General features: G+C 40.7%; 1 protein-coding gene across 3 annotated transcripts in view; it reads left to right on the top strand.

Moving 5' to 3' along the window:
* The window catches only part of birc6 (baculoviral IAP repeat containing 6), a 139,305-nt gene that overhangs the window by 70,895 nt on the left and 46,124 nt on the right, over positions 1–22,286 (top strand). For all 3 annotated transcript variants that reach the window (XM_040037149.1, XM_040037151.1, XM_040037150.1), the window contains exons 50-64: positions 190–469; positions 547–803; positions 1,497–1,605; positions 1,958–2,194; positions 2,317–3,160; positions 3,387–3,530; positions 4,365–4,494; positions 10,895–11,026; positions 11,155–11,316; positions 11,434–11,607; positions 15,911–16,110; positions 16,344–16,677; positions 17,061–17,278; positions 20,367–20,531; positions 21,123–21,294. In XM_040037149.1, the coding sequence (XP_039893083.1) occupies positions 190–469; positions 547–803; positions 1,497–1,605; positions 1,958–2,194; positions 2,317–3,160; positions 3,387–3,530; positions 4,365–4,494; positions 10,895–11,026; positions 11,155–11,316; positions 11,434–11,607; positions 15,911–16,110; positions 16,344–16,677; positions 17,061–17,278; positions 20,367–20,531; positions 21,123–21,294 (3,558 nt within the window). The remainder of the gene's footprint in view (positions 1–189; positions 470–546; positions 804–1,496; positions 1,606–1,957; positions 2,195–2,316; positions 3,161–3,386; positions 3,531–4,364; positions 4,495–10,894; positions 11,027–11,154; positions 11,317–11,433; positions 11,608–15,910; positions 16,111–16,343; positions 16,678–17,060; positions 17,279–20,366; positions 20,532–21,122; positions 21,295–22,286) is intronic.

The following is a 22,286-nucleotide window of genomic DNA, read 5'->3' on the forward strand; positions in this document are numbered from 1 at the left end:
TCCCTACTGTAAATAAACTATACTAAAATGTTGGTCAAGAGGACACTGCTTTTCCCTTCACATTGAGCTAAATTCCTGTTAATTTAAAAAAAAAAACCCACTGGCAGACATTATGGTGTTTATTCAGTAATCTTCGTTTCACTTCAGGAGTTCACCCATTCATTTTCTGCCTTTCCTCTTACCAACCAGCCTGTCCCTCCTCGGTCTCAGTGGAGATCAGTGCTGATGGGGTCAACATGTTGCCGCTGTCCACGCCAGTCATCACCAGTGGCTTGACGTACATTAAGATCCAGCTGGTGAAAGCAGAGGTGGCTTCGGCTGTTTGTCTGAGGTTACATCGGCCTCGTGATGCCAGCAACCTGGGTCTCTCTCAGATCAAACTCTTGGGTCTGACAGCATTTGGTAACACCTCCTCTGCAACAGTCAATAACCCCTTTCTGCCTTCTGAGGACCAGGTCTCCAAAACCAGGTAATCATGATGCATCCTGTATGCAGTGTGTGTCTATATTTGGCTGTTGGTGTGAACTTCTCCATCTCCCTGTACAGCATTGGTTGGCTGCGTCTTCTCCACCACTGCCTGACCCACGTCAGCGACTTGGAAGCCATGATGGCCAGTGCTGCAGCACCCACTGCCAACCTGCTGCAGACCTGCGCCGCACTGCTCATGTCACCTTACTGTGGCATGCACTCACCCAACATTGAGGCTGTGCTGGTCAAGATCGGCTTGCAATCCACGCGCATTGGACTCAAACTCATCGACATTCTGCTGAGAAACTGTGCTGCGTCTGGCACAGACCCTGCCAGTGAGTCACTCACAGCTGAGTCACTGCTGAGACGTGACTATATGTCCTTAAAAAGCATAAAAAACCCCATTGAAAATAGCCACATTTATTACTATGAGAGATTATTAAATGATGTGGCGGTTTGAAAGATTAACAAGGTCAAGTTTCACATGTTGTTTTGCATTACCATTTAGAAAAGGTTTTTTCTAGCATTAATGAATCTGGTGCTGTATTGTTTTTGCGCTGTGTGATTGCAATACATATAGCTGTAAATGTGATCTTATCTTATTATCTTATCTGTCTGGTGTTTGTCTTGAATTTTTTTTGTAAATATTTATCTGATATTGCATTATCTAAATACATTTGGTTTAACTACATTTTTTGGGGCAAAAATACAAAATAAATTATATTTGTTAGTGGTCTGATTATTAATTACAGACCACTTGTGATTCTTAGCCTTAGTAAAGTGTTGAAATTGTTGTGTAAAGCAATGGATTTAACAAGACATTACACAATACACAGTGCAATGTTAAACTGATATGTGTATCAGATCTAACCACTTCCCAGTGAACCTGTTAATATTTGGACTGTGGAAGAATTTTCTGACACATGTGCATCATGTTCTGGGCAGGCAGCATGACTTTGTCAGCATTTTTATTTTTAAAAATGTTTCAATAATTTAACAACATTAAAAAATTTACTGTTTCTTTAAAGATTTGAACAGTCCTCTGCTGTTTGGACGACTAAACGGCCTTTCCTCAGATTCCACCATAGACATTCTATACCAGCTGGGCACCACACAGGACGCAGGGACCAAAGACAGGTACTCCTCCGTCTTTGCCACGACTCAACACTCCCCCTTTAGGTTCTTTCAAAGTGCATAAAGTGCATCAACTGATGAGAAACAGTCTCCCGTCAAGGTGATATTCCGGACAGACTCATAAGCTGATAGTAAAAAGTGTCCTGTCACTCTCCTTTTCATTTTTTTTTTTTTTTGTCTTTTTACTGTCATCTCATTGTTTGTTGCATATAAATTCTGCCCCAAGGTGGTTCTCACTAAGAAATTGAGGACCTTTTTTTATGTAAAAAAACCAAACAAACAAAAAAAACATTACCGTGCCCAGCACTTGAGCCATTTGACTTATTTGACAAATCTCTGAATTCTAAACCTCCAGGATCCAGGCTCTTCTGCAGTGGGTCCATGACTCTTCCCATGTGGCAGCCCATAAGATGAGTGGTCCAATGGGATACATTGGGCATGCTGCTGGCTCTTCCTCTGCTTCATCAAGGGAGTATGGTCTCCTTATGCCATCGCCCTCCCACCTCCACTGTGTGGCAGCCATCCTCTGGCACAGCTATGAGTTGCCTGTCGACTATGACCTGCCTACACTGCTCAACAGAGAGCTCTTTGAGTCAGTCCAGTGTCTTGTAGTTATTACACATGCATGTAGTTGGATTCATTAGTGGGTTTAAACAATGTTCTTCTTAGCAGATTTATTACTGATTCCATTCTTTTCTTTGCTGTTCCCTTCAGGTTGCTGTATAACTGGTCCATGTCGCTGCCATGCAACATTGTGCTGAAGAAGGCCGTGGACAGCTTGTTGTGTTCCATGTGTCACATCCATCCCAGCTACTTCTCCTTGCTAATGTCCTGGATGGGGATTGTCTCACCGCCCATTGCCACTCACTCTCAGGCTCAGCAGCGACGTCTTGCCATGACTGATGATGGCAAAAAGCAGCATGATGCTAACACCACTGCGGCGGGACTTACGGACGACTCAAAGCATGCCAGGCCACACATTAATCTGTCAGAATCCCAGCTAACCACACTAGCGGCTGCCTCCCAGTCACCAGGAGCAATAGAGCAGCTGCTGGATTCAGGCTTGCCCTCGCTGTTGGTTCGCAGCTTGGCTCAGTTCTGTTTCAGCCTCCTGGCCAGTGCAGACCTGCCTTTGCCCGCTGGTCAGGCCGAGAGACGACACCATCATCACCACTTTCACTCGTCCTCACACAATCGCCTGCCTCTCTCGGCAGAGCTGGCTGCTCCAGTGCTCCGGTTTCTCACAGAAGTAGGCAACAGTCACACCATGAAGGACTGGCTGGGAGGACCAGAGGTCAACCCACTGTGGACGGCACTGCTGTTCCTACTGTGCCACTCCAGTGCCAGTGCTGGGGCCAATGCTGGCTGTCAGCCTGGATTTGCTGCAGGTTCTCCTCCATCCCAACCTCAGCCTTTAGGCTCACGCTTCTCCTTGGCCTCCTCAGGGCAGACAGGAGGACTCACCACCCAGCAGAGGACAGCACTGGAGAATGCCACTGTGGCCTTCTTTCTCCAGTGTATCTCCTGCCACCCTAACAACCAGCGCCTTATGGCACAGGTCCTCTTACTAGTTATTATAGATGAAATAATAATAATAATAATAAAAATTAAAATAATAATGTTTTTCTTTTAACTTGTTAGATGTAGATTTGCACACATAATTAGACAAACGTGTTATTTAATGATTGCTAGTTGGTAAGCTAATTTATTTATAAATTGAAATTCAAATGTAGATATTCATTGGTTTCTGTCTTGGTTTTTAAGACTTCTGTCTTTGGCTGCAGGTTCTCTGTGAACTCTTCCAATCAGCACCTCAGCGAGGCAATGTACCCGTTTCTGGAAACATCTCAGGCTTCATTCGAAGACTGTTTCTGCAGCTCATGCTGGAGGATGAGAAGGTCACAGTCTTCCTGCAGTCTCCCTGTCCGGTGGGTAACTCAGTTATGTGGTCAACAGCGTTGCTCAGAAGTTTTAGACAAACTATTGTGCTTTTTCTTAAATAAATGTTATTTCATTAAAGACTTTGAAATGAGGATGTGACATACAGCAAATGCCTGATGAAGTACTTGCTGTGAGCTTAAGGTGGCAGTGCAGCAGTATGAAGCATATGTTTGTTTGTTTGTTTTTCTGTATTACAACGGTCCCTTCACACTGATTCATGCCTGGTATTATGTGTTCTCACTTACACCCTAATGGTTTATACTTTCTACTGCTCAGTTGCTGACTGTTACAAAAGCTTTGGAGACATGAGTATTTGTGCCAGAGTGCCTGGAAGCATTGTATGGAGAAATTGGTTAATTACCCAAAGCAAGTCATTTTTCATTCATCTAGCTAAAATATCTCAATAATTGAGTAAATTTAGTGCAAACATTTATGGATTCCAGGTACTAAAGGTGATGTGATTTGAAAAAGGCATAAAGTTCTGGGCAACTTTGTTTAGGGCCAAATTGCGACACCTACTTAACAAAAGATGCTCAGACTAGGGCAGCTGTTTCAGTGATTCGCATGAGGCGTACACCCTGCACCATGCAGTGAAGTCCCAAAAACTACAAAATTAAGAGAACCTTGGGGGTGGCCAAGGTGATAGAAAGATGTCAGAACACACAGTGCTTTGTATGTTACAGAGCAATGGACTATTTGGCTGTAGACCAGAAAACAGCTAAATAGTCCCATATTGACAGCAAGTACCATATACTCTTTATGTTTAGTTTCTGCAGCTAACCTGATTGTGGTGTTTTCTTTTTTCCTTTTCTCCTCCTCAGTTATACAAAGGACGGATCAATGCAACCAGCCACATGATCCAGCATCCCATGTATGGAGCAGGCCACAAGTACCGCACCCTTCATCTACCAATTTCCACCACATTGGCTGAAGTCTTGGACCGGGTTTCTGGTATGTTTCAAGACAGAAAATTTCTCACTACAACAACAACAACAACAACCACATAAAGACTTCACTGCTCATAGTATGTACCAGTACATGTAGATGTTCCTGCCTTCAGGTTACACTTGCATTGTAACTGATGGAAAATGTCTTCTCTGCTCTTGACTTGAATGAGATTGCATGCTCTTTGTTTGGGAACCACAACACTGTATAGTATTCACTGACCTTTTTTGACCTCCTTTTCTTCTTAAAAGAGGGTAAAAAATAAAAATGTTCCACTTGTTTAAATTTTGACAAATCTTGGGGATTCAAATTGTTGAACATATGTTTAACATCATTTTCTTGCTGGAATGATTTTAAGGCTTCATTTTACACACAGAGTTCACCACATTTGTCTTCTCAATTCTTTGTTTGTTTAGTAATGGGATGACGGTTTCATCTGTCTGTCCCATTCATCTGTTTTCCTCAGCTTATCTGATTCTGTTCTTTATGAGAGCAGGCTAAGCAAGGCATTCTGTGTCCTTTCCCCTCGCACCTTTTTTTTCCATCCTGGGTGGTCCATAAAAAAAATAAAAAATAAAAAATTCCCAGTGCATCTCCTCTTAGCTCCAGAAAGCTTGAGAGGGGAGGTGTAATGGAGTCATCTTGACCACCTCAGCTGCCTCCTTTCAGTGCAAATAAGGAAAAGCTCAGTTCCAAGCTTTCTCAAGTTATTCCAAAACACAAAACTGTTCCAGGACTCTACAGTCCAATTAATTTTTTCAACAAATCCACTTTTCCCTCAACGTTTGATTAAAAAAAAATTCTTTTTTTTTAATCAGTTTTGAGAGTTACAAGATTTCAGAAAATTTAAGCTCTTGCTTGTTCAGACATCTCTTAGAAGTCTTTGTTTTTGCCTCCATCAAGTCCTTATGTAAAGTTTTGTTAGTGAAACATCTTTCTATTTTTTTTTTTCTTCTTCCAGCTATTCTTTTCCTTGAAGAAAAGATGCTCATTCTTACACTCACATGAAAATGTCCTACTATAGCATAAATTTTCTTCTACCAGTATCGATTGGAAATCTTTCTTGGTGTAATAAAACATTTCTTTTAGCTTTTGAGAATGCTCTTTAATCATTATTTCTATAAAACGTAGCTCTTACTAGACATCTTGCAGCAGGGCTGGACTGGGACAAAAAATTGGCCCAGGCATTGTGACTAGAGACCGGCCCACCAGGTATTAAAGCCATAAAGCCTTTGAATGAAAACAAACGCTGTGGTGACAGTGATGTACAGTCTTTTTGGTATATGTATGATTTCTATACATTTTACATCAGAGGAAAACTTTAAAAACGAGACACTTTAAATGAGAATAGGAAAGAAAAGTATTTCTTTGTGCCCCCCTCTCCCAGTTAATGCCCTACCTGGCCCCCTGGCAACACTTTGCTAGACCCGCCCCTGCACAGTTACCAGCTGTCAGCTACTTAGAAAAGGATCCTGGTGTTATTTGTCTCTCAGAAACAGTTCATAACTTCCCTTCAACTCATTCACATCACCTAAAAGGTAAACCTGTTTCTCCATCACAGCTCTGATGATTCAGTAAGGACATCTCCTGGTTTCATCTTCATGTTTCCCTCTCACCACATATCCAAACCGATATCATGACCAGCAGCTTTTACAGCTGTGGCTCCAGCCAACATCAGCTGATACTAGAAATTAATATTAAATAAATTCTAACAACAGCTGATCAAGCTTAAATGTGCTGCTGTTGTTTAGCGCGACCTCCGCTGGTTCCCTCTTTCTGGCGCAAAGTGGGCGATAAACAGACAAGACAGAATCATTGAATCAGCTGATCATTGATCAGTTTCATGATTGAAGTAGAAACAGGAGAGGGACAGAATGAGAGAAGAGGCAGCTGACAGCGTAATGACAGAATAACTCCAGCTTTGTGTCTTTTTCCATTGTAGCTGAAGTCCGGGACAAACTGTGTTCCTTCTCAGCTCAATACGAAACACATCATTTTCTCTGAAAGAGGGACCATTCCATTTTTTAAGGAGCGGTCGGCAACTGTACTAACGTTATGAATAAAGTTCAGTAACATCATTGCATCCGCCCAGCTGTATAGAAACTCCGTCATGCTAGCTAGCACGCAGTACGAGTTATTGTAACTGACTGTAAAAAGTCAGCATAACGAAAATAAACTCCACCTAAACTTGGTTTATATCTGACCAGATAGACTGCATTTTTACACATCGGCCAACATCTGGCCAATCTGCCACCTCTCATTGTTCATACCGTTACAAATTTAAAAAAAAAAAGAAAAAAAAAAAGCGCTTTGGGTGCCTTGAAAAGCACTATATAAATGCAATCCATTATTATTATTATTATTATTATTATTATTATTATTATTAAAAAAAAATCATCCGCCCATAAAAATGAAAAATCACCATCGGGCATACCGGGCGATGGCCAGTCCAGCTATGTCTTGCAGTAACAGTGGCTGTTTTCATATTTGCAAACTCGTGAAGCCAGGAGGCCATTTTGGAAGAGTTTGGAGGAGAAATACACAATTGTTGTGCCAATAGAAACTGTTTGAATGTAAGCATTTGACAGATGAAGGAAGCTGATGTACGGGGAATATGTTTGCAAATTGTAATAGGAAAATCAAATTATGTTTTTGTGTGCTCTAAATATGTTAGACCATAAAAGTTTCACACTAAATTATATTCAAATAATGTTTTGAAGCCTCTAAACTAGCTTCAATAATATTGTCTTGCCTCACAGCTCGCAAATGTGTACTTCACTGTCCTGTACAAACTTGCGCTGTGTTAAACAGGACAAGGCAACTGCTTCAGTTAAGCTTCCCATTGGAGCATTCCTCCTTTGGTCTCTCTTTGAATTTTAAACACCATCTTGAAGTAAATATGTTGTAACAAGTTTGTAGCACAGCAAACATAAATTACAGCATATCCCACTGAACACTGTATTGTCAGTGTTGGTTTACTGTCTGATTCCTATTGCATATTTATCAAAGTATCTTGTTTACAATTCTTTGTTCAGTGAATGTGAAACGTAGTAATCCTTCTCTTAATTTCAGAAGTAAGTTTATTCCCAGAGATGTGTGCTCATTAAAGGTAGTATCAACAGTAGTGATAAAATAAATGGCAGAAATTACATTCTTACCACCAACACAGAATTTGGGAGTTGATACTTAAGTCCAAAAATACACTTCTCTTTCAGTCTTCTGGCCGTGGTTATCCAATGAGCAATCGTTACATTACCCTGGATAAGAGACGTTAAACATTCATTTAGACTTAACATTGGTCCATAACCAAAATGCTACCGAAATAAATACAGTCAGACTTTGCTAATTTTGTATCACTGAAAGTGAAAATGATACTTAAAATTGGTCCCTGCCTCTAGTTTTTAAGGTATGCTAATAGGTCCATTCTAAGACTGAAATGTGAAACCTTTTGGGTGGCTGTGCTCAGGAGGTCGAACAGGTCATCTACCAGCTGGAAGTTTTGTTGTTTGATCGTGGCTGCTGCATGCAAACATATCCTTTGGCAAGGTACTGCTTTGGGAGTTACTTAACCCTTAGGTTTTTACTCCACCGGATTATGAATCTATGTGAATGGTAAATGGACTGGTTCTTTATATAGTGCTTTTCTACTCTTGAGCACTCAAAGGGCTTTCATGTTGGATAGAAAGCACTTGGGCGTAGGAAAAAAGTGATCATGTGACTCTGTGAATGAAGCATGTTGTATAAAACACTTATAAATACTCTACTAGAGGAACCCCAAAAGTTGATTCAAAAGCATCGTAGTATGTAGTAATATTCAGATGGGCACTCTCTCTTAAGTATTCTGCCAATTTTGTTTAAAATAAAGTCTTATGGATTGAATTATACAAGTATAAAAGGCAATTGAGGGCAGCATAGTGGCACAGTGATGGGGAGTTTGCATATTTGCAAGTTCTCTCTGTGTTTGCATGGGTTCTCTGGCTTTCTTCCACAGTCCAAAGACTGATGCAGTTGGTGGGATTAGGTTAATTGGTGAATCTAATTGTCAATATGAATCGTTGTTTTTTGTCTCTATGGCTACGTTCACACTGCAGGTGAAAGCGCATCAAATCCGATTTTTTTTGACCCTATGCGACCCATATCCGATCATGGTATGACAGTGTGAACGGCACAAATCCGATATTTTCAAATCTGATCTGGGTCACTCTCGTATGTGGTACTGAATCCGATACATATCTGATGTTTTTGAAAGCGTCTGCTGTTTGATGGTCATGTCGCATTAAATCCGTCTTTTACATCACTGACACAAGACAGACGCCAATTATCAGCTCCGGAGAAGACATCGTGAACGCTTCCTGGACATCCAGTGTAGATGTCAGTGAAACTGTTGGGAAGACAACGTTGGAGAAACGTGAACATTTTATTTGTACTGTATAATCTGCAGATTCTGACAGAAATCTGCAGCTATCCTTGGAAGCACCGCTCCTCTAAAACAGCAATAAGGATCATTATTAGGTTATTTACATTATTATGTAAATAACAAATAACTTAAAGCAAAAATTGGGAAACGTAAAGTCCGAAGTCTTTATATTAAGGGCCATCAGTCAAACAATACTGTTTGCTCTGGGTCTAAACTGAGCCGTTGTGTGTGACGTCTTCTTTTGTGCATGTGGGCCGCTTTGAGCGTTCACACTAGAGCGCGTTTGCTGTCGCATTTTATTTGTAGTGTGAACAAGCAGACAAAAAAATCGGATTTGATCAAAAAATCGGAATTGAGCATTAAGACCTGCAGTGTGAACGTAGCCTATGTGTTGGCCCTGCGACAGACTGGCAACCTGCACCCTGCCTCTTGCCTTATGGTAGTTGGGATAGGCTGGATAAGCGGAAGAGAATGGATGGATGAAATGCAATTGTAAAGTTTGGGTTGGGTGGGTTGGTTGGGACTTATGCTGGCTGGTGTCCTTTGCCCCCCGGTCCTTTACAAAGTGGAATTGGACCTTAACTATCTCTGTTCTTTTAATGTGCAGCAGTAGCTTGGCACATGCAAGATTTAGAATAGCTTCATTTACATAGAGATGTACTACTGATGTTGGGGGCAGGCTGAAATGGTGGTTGGGAGTCACATTGCGCAACGGGCTTCCCGTCAGCAGTCGGTGAGTTGGGTGGCTGCCCTTTGAGGCTGCAGGGCTGCCCTAGTACCATGATTGTGCTCGCTGGTGTCCTTCTGCATCTGATTATTATCTCTTTGCTTGTGCAGTGCTATGGACTCCGCGTCCTGAATGTCTGTGCTGCCTGGGCGGGAGCAGGATATACACCCTGGCCTCAGTTGGGTTAAACAGTAACCCCAAATACTGGTGGAGAATATTTTGTCTGGCTTATCGTGCTTGCACGCTATTGGCTTCACTGAGGATTGTAGCCACTTGGGGTCTGAGCTCATAGTTTCTCATCAGTGTTCTGCGTTACGATATTTAAACTTTGGTGATTTGTTTGACTTTGATGTGGGGAGGGATCAAAAAAAAAAATCTAAGAGAGCTACACGGTAGCCTGGCAGAAGTAGGAAGTGGAAAATTTCAGATATTGTAAATGAGACTAGTGAGGTCTAAAGGCTACAGAACCACTGCCAAGACATTAGTGCATGACTTAGCCAAGTCAGGAATTGTAGTCTCAAAGAAGACCATGACTAGAAAGCTGTACAGGAACGAACTGCAACGTTAAAGACCACGAAAAAACACTTCTGAAGAACACAAATCCAATCTGAAGTATGCTGATGCAATTGGGAAAAAGAATATGCATGCTACAAGTAGGTCCTTTAATCAGTTGAGACAAAAAACTTGAGCTCTTTGAGCATAGAGATTCTGTTTATGTTCAGAGAAAGAAGGGAGAGGTGATCAACTCGAGCTTTTCAAGTTTAACTGGCTTTGTAAAGTAAGGACACAAGGGGGCAGCCCTTTCTCAAATTCCAAGCAAAATTTGATTAATTAAGAACTGGAGAAGTCATGTTTTTCAGTTATAAGAGCTGCAGTTTTAATTACAGCCTAAATTATTAACAAAATATCCCAGCAGTCAGCTCTGTCCTTGCAGTTTAATTCACTTGGCATTCTCTGGCTATCAAGGTCAGCTGTGCAGCGCTGATGCTGTGAGCTTCGGTATTACCTGTTAAGTACAAGGCAGCTATGATGAATAGCTCACCCCCCTGGGACCTTGAAAAACCTGATACACTGCTGCTGTTACAGGGCAGTATGCATGTCTATAAGACATATCATCTTCTGGCTGAACAAATTTTGCATCTGATGCATCTTTTCTTTCCTTCTTTCTTTTAGCTTGCTAATGTTATTTAAACCAAAGCAATAAAAAAAAAAAAACAAGTGTGACAAAATATATATTTAATTTTCTCTGTCTGTTTATCCAGATACACCCAGCATTACTGCCAAACTGATCAACGAGCAGAAAGAGGATAAGGAGAAGAAGAATCATGAAGAGAAAGAGAAGATGAAGGCAGACAACGGCTTCCAGGACAACTACAGTGTTGTAGTAGCCTCAGGTACAGTATGTGTGTCTTGTGTCATTTACACACCTAATAATGACACAGTATATAAGCTATGATGCCTTTTGTTGAAAAACAAATATTGTTCTGTATTTCTGTATTTTTATTTTCTTCTCTGCCTTCAGGCTTAAAGTCCCAATCAAAGCGAGCTCTTTCCACCCCTCCCCGGCCTCCATCAAGGAGAGGCCGTGTCATGAGTGACAAGTTAACTGCTTCATCCAGTGTGGATCCTTCAGCTAAAACCATCAGTGTCCCTGTCTTCCACCTCTACCACAAGCTGCTTCCAGGTGCCACATACACAACCGATTCATATCAGACAGCAACAAGCGCAGGTCTTTGAGTAAAATGTAAAATGTTCACATATTACCGAAGAGAAACGGTGTGTACTCTGTCCTCTCTTCCAGGTCAGCCACTCCCACCTGAGATGACCCTGGCCCAGCTACTCACACTTCTGTATGACCGCAAGCTACCGCAGGGCTACCAGTCCATCAGCCTGACAGTGAAACTGGGCTCCAAGGTCATCTCTGACCCCGGCCTTTCAAAGACTGACTCGTTCAAGAGACTCCGCACTGAGAAAGGTAGTAAAACACACAGCTCCTAAGGAGTCAGTTCAGATATTATACTGATGTCCCACTAAAAATATGCTTTAAAAAATCAATACAGCTGACTTATTTATTACTTTAACTGTAAAACTTTTGATGATTAATTACAATTTTAACTTTTTGTAAGCAGTCTAAATTCCTTCACTGATAATTTAGAGATTTCTCTTTTGCACATGTGCGCAAAACATAAACAAGCCAAATCTTTGTGAAAGATGCATCAAGCTGCACCCAATACGTGAAGTCAGACATATGAACAGCACCAAACATCCAGTCATTTCTAAACTAAAATGCAGACACCCAGCCATATATGCAGCATTTTCTAGGATGTCTACATACCAAATAATTGAGATACTGCAGCTAAAATGCAGCAATATTATAGCAGTAAAGCCAAAGGACCACACTAACAAAAGAAAAAGGCTCTGCCTGCTGAAAAACTCACAGGACCTTAGTTACAGTGTGCTTAAGTTGATCCTCTCACTTTGTCATCACATGATGTTGTGATTAGCTACTTTGAATTCACACCCCTGACACCTGACATCAGGCTCTCCCTCAGCTGTCCCAAACCAAAGACCACGCTAGTGCTGGTTAGAGGCTGAACAAACTCTTAATTTGTAATGAGTCCTGCACCTGTTCTGGTGTTTTTTCTCAGCTGTGCAAACAGTAACTTTCAGATTATGTCACATTTGGGATTTTGGCACAGTCAGCTAGTCTATTCAGTGGTGCCTCTGTGTCAAATTCACATATCTAAATATGAAATGAAGGTTAACTTATCAAATAGAAATGGAAGAAACTAAGATTCTTCTCATTTTTATTATTATTTCAAGACCACTTCAGTAACTATGATCAAGTAAATAGAAATGGAGTTTTTAAAAATGTAGTAAAAATCCAGACCTGTTTTTTTCCACTCTACTCTCACATCAAGATTTAATGGAATTGTACTTTGGTCTGAACTCAGTTCACATCACCTTGGCTTCTCAGGCTGTACTGAGAGGCTTTGAAGTCTAAAAGCTTGCAGAGTGTTTTTTTTTTTTTTAGCACAAACTGTTCAAACACTTTCCTGCTTACCTTTGCATTCACTTGGGAGTTAAGCCTTTTCATCCTTATATGTTGCTTTGGTACAACATTTATAGGGATGTTAGTGTTGCATTTGTGTCTCTAAACGATTGTGAACATGAGGGTTTTTTTATGGCTGAAAGATGGTATATTTGAATTTGTGCCCACTTACTGTGAGAGTCTTACCTATTGACTCACATTGTAAATTGCTATTGAATTTCATTCAGTCAGGACAGGTTGTTGCTTGAATCCAACTGCTGATATCCCATTCAAAACTATGCTGTCATTCTGTAGAAGTGGTGACTTTCAGGCTGGTTATATTTAGTGTTTTGATTCTGCAGACTCATGGGTCAGTACTCGGTCAAATTAATTTTTAATGTCAATGTCAGCACTGGTGAATCTGCAGATATGAACATATTCCCTTTATCCATGCGACATGTCCTATCCACAATCCATATTTTCCATCTTAACACTCATGTGTCACTGTTTAAGAAGTCATAGGGTATGTGAAATGAGACTTTTATAACTACCATTTTTACCCTTCGGCTGTAAAGGCTGATGGGCAGATGTTGTCAGGTGAGCGGGCAGCGTAGATACCCGAGTTTGTGAATGTGAAAGCTATAGAATAAAGTGACTTACGAGCTTCAAATTGATATCACAGGTACATGTACTAAAAATCTTGGAAGTTTTTGGATCCTGGTGACCTTGACCTCAATGTCAGAAATAATGTTTTCTGAAAATCATGTGAATGGCATAACTTGAGAAAAAGGCAATATAGAATTTTGAAATTGAAACCATAAGTGTATCTACTAGGAGGCTGAGGGGTAGCACTGGTGGTTGTTTTTATAATTTCTTGTACCAGTATTATTTGCCACACTTTGATCTCTTTAGTCTTTATTTGGAATAGCAGGAAAAGCACAGGTGGAAAGAATAATGGTAATCGTTGATGCACTGGTTTATTTTAGTGTGCCAATAGGTTGTGCTGCTGTCTTTGTAGTACCTTAAAATTATCTCCCCGCAATATAAGGGGGTGTTTTGACAGACTTGGGTGAACCATTCTTTAAATCAAAATACACTGTATTTCTAAAAGTATTCACTCCTCCATCCAAATAAAGGATTCAACTGGTCCAGTCATTGCCAGAAGTGTATGAAATCAGCAGCTAGGAGTGCAGACTAATTCTGCACACATTGAGTTGCTCTCATGAGCTTTGTGAATTACAGCGAACCATAATGCCACCTGCACGTAAAATTTATCCACTACTGCTAAATATTCCACAGTAAACTGTGGTATTGTAATAAAGTGTAAGTGACTGGGAACAGTATCAACTCAGCTACGAAGTGATAGGCCACAAAATCAGAGCAGGGTCCATTGCAGAGGTCACCAACGTCCAATCGCTTCAGACCTCCAAACTTCAGGTGAACTTCAGATTAATTGAAGAACAGTGTACAAAGAGGCTCATGGAATGTATATCCATGTTTAGCACCTGCATCCAAACCTTACTTCCCCACAACTCAATGCAAAGTGCCTGATGCAGTAATGTAAAGCACACACCAGCTTTGGATCTTCTGGAGCTAAATGAGCCAACCAAACACATGAGATGTCATCGATAAGGCCAGGATGCCCTGAGTTGAGCACATCAGGACTTAGTAGTGGAGCTCAAATAAGTCAAAAGATATAGAACAAAAAGTAAAATCCCAGGAGGACATACCTTCAAGAAATATTTTAAAGAAATCATTGTTTATTAACTTTTACTTTATTTTATAAGATATTTTTCTTTTATGCTTGCTCTTTTCTTTTTTCTTGTTTTTTTTTTTTTTTTTTTTTTTTTTTGCTCCATCATCTGGATGAATTGTACACCTTTTGGGTCTTTTCTATCCACTATTTTTTTGTGAATACTCACTGCCTGCAAATACAGACAATTCAGATATTTAAGGAAAAGAAAACTGTTAACGGTTTTCACCCCAGTTACATACCTTGAGTATGTTACATACCTTGAGTATGTAACTGAGCAGCTCAGTTTTTCTTTAGCCATTACCTTCACATAACGAATGGGTACTGACTCATCACTTCCTTCCAATGAACTCGAATAAACTACCCAAATGTGCCCACTGCCCAGACACTAACTGCTTGATGGGGTCTGTCATTATCTTCATTTAACCAATAGATTCATCCTCTCTGTGGATCCTGATTCAGTGTGTCATTCCATAACCTGTAGAGATTAGACACCTGCAGTACAGGACATCTTACAGATGACAGGGATTTGTGGCTCGGTGAAATCTCTCTCTGATTCAGACTTTGCATCAGGGATTTAATTTCATTAAGGGAAATTCTTTACATATTTTGTAAACCAGTTGGTTTTCTTTTGAGAGAAAGGACCTTGTCAGGCTTCACTTCCACAAACCTTATTATTACAGAATTAAACTTACCAGTTTGTGACAGTGCACAACTGTGACACACAGTGTTGTCTTCAGTAAGAATCCTCAGGATTAATACAGACGTTGGATAAGGATTGCAAGAGTGATGAAACTCTGGGAAAGAGTTAAATATGGTTAAAAGATTCTGTTGATTCTATTTAACCATGAGTTGACACAATGCAACAATGCATAGCAATCAGCCCAGTTAATCAAGTTCATCACAAGTAACGTCACATCTTTATTCACAATGACCAAGGAGTTTTCTCAAAGTAGATATAACCTGCTATTGCCTGCTGCTTTTTTTAAGACAATTAAACTTTTTGTGATTTGCAGTTCAGAATAACCTGTAATTCAATCAATCTCTTTTATAAAGCACTGAATTCACTTTTCTTCCAAAAAGATCTTAGTAATTGTTAAAATTTGTAGATATTTTCGTTAATTCTGTCATCAAAAATGTATTTGTAAAGATTTTAGTTTTAGTAATTAAACATAAACATTTTTAGTTAAATTATTTAATGCTTGAACCAGTTAGACCTGCAGAAAGGCGTTAGATTCTCCAGATTTAGCTTAAGGAACCCTGCAGGGAGCCTAACCCTCTCTGTGTATAGTGTGGTTGAACCTCAGAACATATCACATAATAATGTGTGTAAACATATTTATTATGGACAGAATTAAGACAAACATAGCAGGTGGATTTACAGGAGATTACTGAACTGTTAAGAGTTTGCTGAAACAAACAAAAGGCTTGTAATTGTTTTCAGTCTCAGCCAGTGGATGAACGTACAAGGTCCTCTCTTTGCTCTACTTGCAGTGGATCACTGTGACATCCTGAATAGCTGCCCTGAGGATGAACCAATGATGCCTAATGAAGAATGTCTGGATGCCGCAGCTGATGAGTCCCTGCTGGAGACGAGTCCCATTCAGTCACCTCTGCAAGTCTTTGCTGGCATGGGGGGCCTGGCCCTGATAGCGGAGAGGCTGCCCATGCTATACCCCGATGTCATTCAGCAGGTAAAACTCAGCTTTCAAGAGGCACAGAAAATTAGAAATTGAACAACTTGCATACATACAGCAGTTCTTTAGTATTAACTTTTTATTTCACAACAAATGTTTTGAGCTTACCTGCTCTGGCTCCTCTGATGCCCTGATAAAGAGCCTTGTGTGTCTCCTAAATTCACCTGTCAGCATTGTCTTGCATTTCACACCTTCGCTGAGCCTTTACTCGTCGTTGCGGTTGTTCACAGGTCAGCGCTCCTGTGGTTCCCTCCAGCACTCAGGAGAAGCCCAAGGACAGCGACCAGTTTGAGTGGGTGACCATAGAGCAGTCGGGTGAGCTGGTGTATGAGGCACCAGAGTCCATTGCAGCGGAGCCACCGCCCATCAACAAACAACAGTCTCAGACATCCTCATCGTCATCATCCTCAGTGCAGACCATGTCGCCCATCCCTGCCCACTCACTGGCAGCTTTTGGCCTCTTCCTGCGCCTGCCAGGTTACGCAGAGGTGTTGCTAAAGGAGAGGAAACATGCCCAGTGTCTGCTGCGGCTGGTACTGGGTGTCACAGACGATGGAGAAGGCAGTAAGTCTGAAAACACGTCACAGCTGTCCGCACTGAAATTCACCTTGGGCTTTGAACTTTTAGCTTGGGAAGTATTTAATGCCAGAAAAAGTTTGAGAATTGCTAAGCTATTTGAAAGAAAGCTATTGCAAAGATCCTTTGCACACAGCTATTTCTCCTGTCTGTCCCCAATTGACTAAAATATAAAATTTACTGTGTTTTCTAACCAGCGAGAGTTTGTCAGCACGGTGTCTTATTTTCCTTTTTGCCCCCCCCTTCAACAAAAGTAAAATAAAAATGGATTGTTCATGTGTGATTTAATCGACTAAAACACAAATCTAATCAAGAAATATAAAAGCAGCATCAAAACCTTCTTATTTTGAGTGTCTGCTTTGACATCTTAGGTCACATCCTGCAATCTCCATCAGCCAACGTGCTCCCCACACTACCATTCCATGTCCTGCGAGCACTGTTCAGCAGCACCCCTCTGACCACAGACGACGGTGTGCTTCTGCGTCGCATGGCTCTGGAAATCGGTGCCATCCACCTCATTCTAGCCTGTCTGTCAGCTCTGAGCCACCACGCCCCTCGCAACCCCAATGCCAATACCAGCGTCTCTGAGGTATGACCCATATCACACATACATTCTGTTTCTAATCGTCAATTGTCCCTGACGATAGAGCAGGGCGATATTTATCACGATATACATTTGAAATTTTGCGATAACGATATAACTGACGATATAATTGACACGAGACAAAATACTTTACAACTCCACAACTTTATTAGTGCAAAAAAACCCATCTATGTATTTTCACTTAAACAAGCAGCTGTTTTATGTGCATTAAAGTTATATAAAAATGTAACAGTGCAAATTCCTCGCTGACAGTTTAACCAAAAGGCATTTCCAGTGGAAATTGGCCGATATATCCTCAGCATAACCATGTATAATATCCACAAAACTTAAAAAGAGGTTGTACACACACAATACGGTAATATTATGTTGAAGCACAGTACGTATCACTCCGCGAGGCTCCGCCTACGAAAGCCGTAATGCTCCGACAATCTATCAAGCGGTGCGGCTTCGTAGCTCAGCAAAGTCGCACTAAAACATTTGACAGATTTTCGAGCGTCGTGTACATAAACTCGTTTCGAGGTCAGTAAACACAACCAGGATTCATACATAAGGCACTCGGGATTATAAGGGGCGCTGTCGATTTTCAGAAAAATCAAAGGATTGATTTTAAGTGTGCCGTATTTTCCAAACAACACGGTAATAACGCCGGCTCGCTAGCATGCTCTACCAAAAATAGTGCTTTGTTGTGTATCTGACGGACGAAAGCTAAACCAGTTCCACACCACTGAAGCTGCAGCATTTTTACAAACCAGTTCTGCTTCATCTGTTTCATTCAACGATCCGCTTTCGCTCTTCTCATTCTGCGTCGCCGCCATGTGCGTATGTAAACAAAGGCACTGCGCATGCGCGTTTTATTCTATCACGATATGTCATTTTCTTATCATTGCCCAAAGTTACCGGTATTACCGTGAACGGTATGATATAGCCCAGCCCTACCTGACGATACATTTTGGCTCTTTTAAATTTGTGGCTGATGACAGGTTCCTGTCGGTGTTGCATTGTGAATTATTTCTTGAACCTTTCACCAGCCTGTGAGATGTCTAAGAAAAGAGAGTCCTGTCCAGCTCTTGTGTCATTTTCTTACTTCTGTCAGACTAACCCAGCTTCATGCCACTGGCTACTCTCACTTTGCCTGAGTGTTTTGCTGTTGGCAGTAATGGAGAAACTGAGGATAAAAACGATTGCCGTTATTAATGACCCTCTGTCTTGCTGCTTTACTTACTTAGCGTACCTTTGCCTGGCAAATGGCTTAATTGTTCATAGTGAATGATAAAAAACAAACAGCTGCAGGGAGAAAAGGCTGTGCATCCGAGATGTCTTTTGTATAATTGATGTCTGCAGGGGGAGAAACGGGTAGTACCTCACCTCGACTTGCCTGACTCTGCTAACTGCACGTCTTCTATGACCTGAAGAAGTGCAGATAGGGCTGTTCGATATAACGATATATATCAGATGACGATATAAAAACGTCTATCGTTTCATTTTACGCTATTGTTTGTTTCGTGGTGTCGCAAAATAAACTGTTTATGGCAATATTTTTTCATTGTTTTGATCGCAGTCATTGATTTTTATGCGTTGTCGTCAGCAACAACGACAGTAAAACCATCACGTGTCGGCTTGTTTATTTTCCGCATAAACCTTTCACAATAAAGCTCAAGATCCTGTTGAGACTTTTCAAAATAAACTGAATCACGTGAAAGAGCAGATTATTTACAGATGAATTAAAAAAGAGCCACCAGGTGCTAAAAAATAAACCTTAGACTCAAACGTTAGAACAGGCTTTTTCCCGCAGCACGCTGTGTAATAAATACTCAAAGAAAACTGCAGCCTTTACAACTTATGTCTAAAAATGTATAGTTTCATGCATCGGTTAAAACACTCGACTCTAGGTACACGACGCCCAGCTGGAAACACTTCACACAAGTCGAGCTGCCCGATATTCACAGAATTTGCAGAAAATGTTAAATTTGTGTGATTTATATCGTTATCAGGACGATAGATGTCTTATATAGGGATATGAGATTTTGGTCATATCGCACAGCCCTAAGTGCAAAGTATATGGACGTTTAGCTCTTGAAACAAAAAAATTAAGGATGTGCTTTACATACAAATGTAGAGCAATTTACAAACCATTCTGACAGCAATATAGCATCAATGGGTTTTTAAATAAAGTCGGGAAGAGAGAGCCTGGTTTGTGTTTGTATGCATTTAATGGCAGCTTGTGTTAATGTGTAGGAAAAATCAATGATTGTTTTCCTAGTGTGAATGGCAGAGGTCACATCTGAAATCATAGTTACTGTGATCTCAGGTGTAGGCCCTCAGCGCTTTTTTTTTTTTTTTTTTTTTTTTTTTTTTTTTTTTTTTTAATTTTTATAAATTAAAGGGGCCTCAAAGAGAGGCGTAAGAACAGAGTCAACAATGGTTTGGTATCCCAGAAAAAGAATAAACCAGTTAGACCTGTTTTCTTATCATGTTTCAAACACCAAACTGAAAAAATTAAAACATATCTAGCTAAAGCTTGAGTTTTTCACCCCCTGAGTGGAGGTGTTATCACTGGGTTCCTGAAGCAGACCTGCCTTGTTTTTGTGGTGGTGATGTGTCCGGTCTCATGCTTGTTCAGGGACTGTGTGAATAGACAAATCTGAGCCAAACACATCACACTGGCAGTGGTTGACCTTGATCTCCTGAGACCCATGTTCTGGAGTGGTAGCACTGGTGTGAGATAAGACACTGTGTTTTAAACCTGAGAGACAATTGAACAAAACATTAACTTTAAACTTCAGGGACCAATTTTCTGTCTGCTCCTTTGACTCATTTCTTGTTTGACTCCATGTGACAATCACAAATGTTTTATGGCAGCTTTCTATGAAGGCCACAACCAACACTGACCTTTTTGAATACATGATAAAACGTGATGAAAAAGCAGCAACAGTGTTTACGCCTGAATTTCATTAATAATTGTTAAAGGGAAGTAAAAATGCAAAATCTTTGATTTAATATTTTTTAACTTGGTGTATTGATATTGTGTGTGTGTGTGTGTGTGTGTGTGTGTGTGTGTGTGTGTGTGTGGCAGCCACAGATATCCAGCTGTCATGGTGGGGGGACCAGTGAGGAGCAACAGCTGTACTGGGCTAAAGGAACGGGTTTTGGTACTGGATCTACAGCGTCAGGCTGGGACGTAGAGCAGGCCCTCACCAAGCAACGGCTAGAGGAAGAGCATGTCACTTGTCTACTCCAGGTAAGTGCAAATGAGCATTTTTTTAAGGTGGGTTATTTTTGCCTGGTATTTCCTATGAAACATGGGCCATAAATGAACCCATTAATTTTTTTGTGAACTTGCACTATAGTATTCAAATTCCAGACTGTATTCAGTATTCAGACTGACCAAACTACAAGACGCAAATAATGAGCAGACAGCTGGGTTAAATGGAGGGCAGGGAACTAAAACGGCTTGTTTCGGGCAGGGGATAAAAAAAAGGGCTGCAGCAATGCTCAATTTAAGATGAGTAAGGATTCGTTTGAACCATGAACCACGCAAAGGTATCATATCTAGCTATGTTTAATTTCTTTTGATGTTACTTACTGTGCCTTGTCATAGTGAGAGATGAGCACCCAACAAAAAAAGTTGGTGCATATATTTGATTCCCAATAAAGAGGTATGTTTATCATCCTGGCAGTTGTGGTGTGTAGGAAGGGACATCTGAAGACACACAGTGATCAAAAACATGGATTCTCCCTCATCCAGAGCAGGTCACATGAACGCTTTTCTTCATAAAGGGTAAATTTTAAAAGGAGCTTTTTTCCGTCTGCATTTGTTTTTCTTTACTAGGTCTTGGCAAGCTATATCAACCCAGCAGGCTCAAGTGGCTGCCACATTGCTGATGCCTCTTCAACAGCCAGCAGAGCTCACAACAGCTCAGCACTGCCAGCAGTGCTGCTAGAGCTGCTGAGCCAGTCCTGCCTCATTCCCGCCATGTCCTCCTACCTACGCAACGACTCAGGTAGGGCCCATGTCTTTGCAAGTGATGAGTATGACCAACAGAGAGACGGATCTAGCCTCTGTGCGCCTTGATTCCTAGGCCCCACCGGTTGGCTGAGGAGAAGTGATTTGAACCTCTGTATATTTCAGCTCAACAGAGTGATCACGTAGGAATTTCTACCATAAACACTAAGCAAGAAAGATGACTCTCCTGTCACGCTGAAGTGGACATGAAAGGGTTATCTGTAAAAATAATGTTGTATCCCTTAGATCTTTCGTTCTACTCACTGAAATGAATAGTGCTTACCCACACAAAGGAAATAGGACTTTTGTGGTTTACATCAAACATGACACAGACCTTTAGGCAACATGTTAAATTCTCTAAGGAGAGACTGCTGATAAGTGATGGTAGCTGAGTTTGTAAGAGATTAATGACACAGAACTATAGAACAACTGAGAATGCAATCACGAGAATGAAAATAAACATTTCACTTTTTATTAGGCATCAAGATGGGGATAGTTTACGGCTCAAGTCACCTTGAGTCTTCATAACATCTTTATTTACAGTCTGTTTGCTGAGACCTGGTATGCATCTTACCAAAAGTAACATGTAAGTTACTGTCTGCTTGATAGTAACTTAAATTTTTCACTGAGAATATTGATCAACTCAAGTAAGTCTGTGACAAGCACAATGTAATATCCTGTAATTGAATCTAGCTTGCCCACTATAAAAATGCAGAAAGCTGCATACTTCCAATAGGCTTGATAAGTTTTTGGTTATCATTGCTCCTATAGTATGTGTTTAGAAATCTGTCATTAAGAAGTCTTACCGCTCCATGTTTCATTATTTAGATTCTAGATACTCGAAAACATCATGAAATCAATTTCCTGAAGGGTTTCTGGCATTTGTGTTGCTGGGCAGATTTTAAAAAAAGAAAAAAGAAGAAAAAAAAAGACCAATTTTCAAAAATGTTAATTTAACTGATTGCTATCAACCTGGGAAGCAAAAATCAG

This window comes from Simochromis diagramma, unplaced genomic scaffold (assembly GCF_900408965.1).
Source record: "Simochromis diagramma unplaced genomic scaffold, fSimDia1.1 OVJJ01000197.1, whole genome shotgun sequence".
In the NCBI taxonomy this organism is placed as follows: Eukaryota; Metazoa; Chordata; class Actinopteri; order Cichliformes; family Cichlidae; genus Simochromis; species Simochromis diagramma.